This window comes from Mesitornis unicolor, unplaced genomic scaffold (assembly GCF_000695765.1).
Source record: "Mesitornis unicolor isolate BGI_N332 unplaced genomic scaffold, ASM69576v1 C13682291, whole genome shotgun sequence".
NCBI classification, from domain to species: domain Eukaryota; kingdom Metazoa; phylum Chordata; class Aves; order Mesitornithiformes; family Mesitornithidae; genus Mesitornis; species Mesitornis unicolor.
In genome coordinates this window covers 8,728-13,736 of record NW_010223481.1, presented here as the reverse complement: position 1 = coordinate 13,736, position 5,009 = coordinate 8,728, and the positions used below count along the sequence as shown (strand labels likewise).

The 5,009-nt window shown below is 50.7% G+C and overlaps 1 protein-coding gene across 1 annotated transcript; it reads left to right on the top strand.

The window, feature by feature from the left end:
- Positions 1–7: 7 nt before the first annotated feature.
- CUTC (cutC copper transporter) lies at positions 8–4,401 on the top strand. The gene is made up of 7 exons (XM_010193326.1): positions 8–14; positions 265–474; positions 1,720–1,755; positions 2,150–2,283; positions 2,862–2,889; positions 3,269–3,374; positions 3,963–4,401. Exons 1-7 carry the CDS (start codon positions 11–13, stop codon positions 4,072–4,074), a joined length of 630 nt encoding a protein of 209 aa, XP_010191628.1. The 5' UTR covers positions 8–10; the 3' UTR covers positions 4,075–4,401.
- The last annotated feature ends 608 nt before the right edge of the window (positions 4,402–5,009 follow it).

Here is a 5,009-nt window from a genome sequence, read left to right as displayed (position 1 = left end):
TACTCCGAGCATGGGTGAGCGTCGCCCGCCCCCGCCCCGGGTCCCTCCTGTCCCCCTAAGCCGGTTACCTCTCCCGAGGGAGTCAGCCTGCCTAGCGCCCACTCCTGAGCACTGCCTCCCCTCTCGCCTCCTTTCTGGATCCCCCTCCCGCTAGCCTGGCTTCCCCCCAGCCCCTGCATCCCTTCCCACTGTCTCGCCGTGTCTGTCCTGATGGCTGGAGCTGCTGGAGCTGGGTGCTGAGCTGCCTCTCTCCCTCACTCCCAGGACTCCTGCAGGTGGTGAAGCAGTGCGTGAGAGTCCCAGTGTTCGTGATGATCCGACCTCGCGGCGGAGATTTCCTCTACTCGGACCGGGAGGTGGAAGTGATGAAAGCTGACATTCGCCTTGCCAAACTGCACGGGGCCGATGGGCTGGTGTTCGGTGCCCTCACTGAGGATGGGCGCATTGATACAGAGCTCTGCACAGCGCTGCTGGGTAAGAGTGTCCCCAGGAACTGCTGTGCTGAGCTCTGTGCAATATCCATGCTGGGACCGGGAGTGGGAGCTCGGTGCTGCTTTAGAAAGTGCTGTAGAAAGAACTGAAGGGTGTTTTGGTCCACATCTTTGCCTATAATCTTGCCATCTCTTTCCACCTTCTCCAATTTCATGTATTGTCATACCTGTGAGACGTTAAAAGCAGTTCACGCAGAGTTTGAGGCCACCTGGGGCATAATAGCAAGGTCTACAAAGGAGAAGGGCTTAGGTGAGCTGCTTTGGGGGCATCAGAGTATCAAACTGTTGGGTTCCTCCCTTCTTTGTTTTCTTTGCCCTTCTTTTCCTTACATCCCTGCTACGGGTGTGTAGGATATGTCTCTCCCAAACTTTGGCCTTGTGAGTAGCTGGCAACTCTTCTTTATTTTTTTCCTCTAACACACCAAGTGAGAAAAGATAGAAAGGTTGAAATGTATAAAGGGCTACTGAAGCTGCTGTGGGAAATTGTTAGTCCAGGCCATTAATATGTAGAGAGAAAGAATTTGCTTCCACGTCTTTTTGGTGAGTTACAGCCAAAGCTAAAGAGGGCTGAGCCTTTCCCTGGTGATGTGATGCTGAGGTTCTTGTATGTAGGTGATTGTGTTGTAGGGAGTGCAGCAAAAGAGAGGTGTTTTGCCAGAATTTGCCTCCACTAGAGCCATGAGGTGCTCTGCTGGAGCCAGTGTTTCCGGGGCAGGAGGCAGTTTGGTTTCTTTTCATAAGTAAAAAAAAATCACCTTTCCGTAATAAATAGAGCCGCACTGGTGAAGTTTTCTGTGATCTGAGATAGAGCAGAAATTATAAGTAGTGAAAGAAATTGCACAAATCAGCTCTCCTGCTTTCAAAGAGCACTTTCACAAAGAGCACAGGGTCCTGTCCCTTCCCCAGGCAGATGAGAAAACTTTCCTGCTTCTTTCCTGCAGAGAAAATAATCTCTGGTGGAAATGAGGGTTCTGTATGATCCAGATGAGATGGGGGATCCTGGTGTTACTCATAAAACCAAAGGTTTTTTACTCCCTCAAAGGACAGAAAACTCTTCGCTGCCAAAGAGGAGCAGCTGTGTTGTTTCCAGCAAGTACTGGGAATCTCCTGAGCTGCTCAGGAATGGTGTGGGAAGCCTTTGCCCTCTTTCACCTCATGTACTTTTCTGGTTCTAGCACAAGGGAATCCCTGTGCCAGCCCTGACTGACTGTATGTCTTCTTATTGCAGCTGTGTGCCGTCCCCTGCCTGTCACGTTTCACCGAGGTAAGTTGCCTGGCACAGTAGCCCTGGCAAGGACTCTGCTACCAAGGGAAGGTGGGGCTGGGAGGGAACCAAGCTTAATGTCCTTGAGTTGTTCTTTGTGGGGAGAGAAGCTCTGCGTGCTGTCGCTGGGCTGTTCCCAGGAGGGGAAAGGTCCAGGGGGTACAGGCTTGGGGCTGTGTCACTGCCCTGTGTGGAGAGGCGGTGCCTGAGGAGCTCAGCCCTGCCACTGCTGTGAGGAGGACATGACAATCAGGAGCTGTGGCTGCCCATGGGGGTGGCCAGCTGTGAGAAGGACCCTTCCTATCGTTGTCTCCTGGACTCCTGAGCTGGCAGGGGGACAGGGCTTCAGCACGACAAGCTGAGTAATTTCTGAGCTGTTGTGTTGCTCTCTCAGCCTTTGACATGGTGCACGACCCCCTGGTGGCATTGGAGACCCTGATTTCTCTGGGGTTTGAGCGAGTGTTGACGAGTGGCTGTGACAGCTCGGCGCTAGAAGGATTGTCCTTAATTAAGAGACTTGCGGAACAGGTAAGCGTTCCCTGTGCTCTCCTGGGTTACTGTGGCATTGCCTGGAGGCAGCTCCTTTATGGTAGACCTAATTTCTGTAAGGGAACTTCTGATGAGGGGCACTTCCCCTTCTTCTCTTACTTGGCCTTATTCTGTTTTCCCAAGTCCACGTGGGCTGGACCCTGAAGTCTCCCACAGTAAAGACTGGCTGGGTGGTTCTTGCTGGCAGCCTGGGAGGAGGGTGGTGAGAGTTGGGTTTAGCAATGAAGGTGATAAGCCCACATAAACAGCAAAGGTCCCTGCTGGGGTCTCACAGATGCTGTTAGCAAAATGCAACAGATGTACCCGAGAGGTGCCCAGGTGGGATAGAGGTAGGAGGGAATGGTGACAAGTTGTCTGTAACTGCAAAGTCTTTTCTACTTATTCTTGTAAAACATGAATAGAACTAAAAAGATGGGTGAGAGTTCAAAAATCTTAAGCCATGGTGACATCCATGAGCTTACTGAATGTGCTGCATCTAAGGTTTCTTTGCCACCTCGCAGCTAGATGTGTAAATGTAGTGCTGAGCACTATCACTTAATGTGTTTTTCTTCTTTCAGGCAAAGGGCAGAATTGTGGTGGTGCCAGGTAATGGGTTTTTTTTGTCATCTATAACTGGTCCTGTTCCAGTTCCCCTCGCCCTGGGATGCGCTGTCTGATCTGGCTTTCTGAGCCAGGTCCCCAGGAGAAGGAGCTCCTGCCCTGGTGGAGCCAGACAGCTACCTGGGGAGGGCAGAGCCCTGCAGCTGCTGCTTGCTGGAGGATTTGGGGACAGCTCTAGATCTGTGGGAGAACAGAAGCCAAGGCTTCTCCCATCTCTTTTCGCGTGCCTGGGTCTCTATTGTCCCAAGGGCTGTTTTTTCCCCTCTGTAGATGGCACTTGTCCCTTAGGGCTTAGGTCCCTAGGTGGTGTCAGGTCTGGGTCAGTGCTGTCTGCTCTGTGTGACACAGGGATTCTTCCCACCAGGGGGTGGCATCACAGAGCGCAACCTGCAGAGGATTCTTGAAGGCTCCACTGCTTCTGAGTTTCACTGCTCTGCTCGCTCAGCCCGGGACTCAGGAATGAAGTTCAGGTAACTGATTATTTATTTTTATTTTTTAGCAAAACTGTACAAGGGAGAAGCTGGATTAATGTAAACATGAGTTTGCAGAACAGGCATAAATTTCAAACAGCTTTGTGGGTGCTGATTGTGCTCTCATGGTTAGGATCACGATGCGTGGCTCTGTATTCTGCAGCATACAAATCCAGCAGCACTCATCATCTGGACATGAGCTCCATGCATAACCAGATCCTTGGGGCATTTCTTCTGCTACTGCTGCCCTCGGGCTTGTGAGTGCATGTGTGTGGCACTTGGGAAGGCAGGTTCTGGTGTAGTTGCCTTAGACCTTTAGCACTGGAGTGTGTAGAACTTGGGAGGCCAGTGCCTCTGAGGAATGAGCGACAAATGGCTTATGTTTGTCTGCAGGTCTGCACTGGGTTTCTGTTGATGCTGTTGTTTCTTGCCTTTGTATTAGTCTTCTATCGCAGTCTCATCTTTGTTTTGGGTGGCAATGGCAGGCTCTCTGGCCATTGCTGAACCTAGGAGAGACAGTGGGTTTTTGTTAGTTTGTCTTACTCATCTGTGTCACCTGCAGATAGTAACCAGTGATTTTCATGACAGAAATCCGAACGTTGCCATGGGAGCATCCTTCTCTGCCCCTGAGTACTCCATAAAGGTGGCAGATGTGGCCAAAGTGAGGACCCTGAACGCCATCGCAAAGAACATTCTGTAGTGGAAGGCACTGTACTGGGAGAAGAGCGCTGAGACTCTGGAGTCTTCCCTGCCACATGGACAGAGGGGTACTGCTGCCGTCCTCCGGCTGCAGAGGACGTGAACTATGCGATGAAGCCTGACACCTCTTCCCTTGGCTTCCCCTGAATGACCAGTCCCTGGCCTGGAAACTTACGTTGGCTATTTTAAATAAAAGGACTCATTTCCAGATGTTCCGGTGACAAGTTGTTGGGCAGTATTTGGGAGGAAGGTATCTGAGCAAGCAGGGGGACTGAATTGTGTAGCACTGCATGTGATTGTCAAATAAACACTGCAGCTGCCCCCCTCTCGCTCTGCTGGTTTTAAATGTGTTTTTATTTTACAGTAAGACACTGCTCTGTGTTGCATAGCCCGTCAGGCCCCTCCTACACCAAAGGAGAAAACAGTCACATTCAGAATGCCAGGGAGGGAACCTTCATAGCCACAGCTGGAAAACAAGGCCTGCTGTGGTCAGCCAGCGGGATTGCTGGTGATTAGAAATGCAGCAGCTACTGGGTAGAGAAAAGCACATAGAAGCTGATTGTTGGTATGCAGAGGTGGTGTACACATGAAGTTTTAATGGGGAGGAGTTTCTACCTGCCTGACTGATCAGGTGAGGCAGTTGTGAGGCATCCGGAGCCTGAGAGTGCTTAAGATGGGACGAGCATATCGTGAGATTCCTTGGGAGGACAAGGTGCTTTTTCTCAGGGAGTTTCCAGGTCCTTTTCCTAATGTGAAGCACAAATCACCTGCTTGTTCTTCAGATAGTACTTGAGGGAATGTGCCTGTTAGATTATTGCTGCCTAGTCAGAATCGAAGCCTTAGATTCATTTCAGTTACCCTGCAAAATACCCAGTGAAAGATTTGAACAGTGTCAGAGTGGTCCATTGAAAGAATAGAGATCCAGAGATAAAGCAC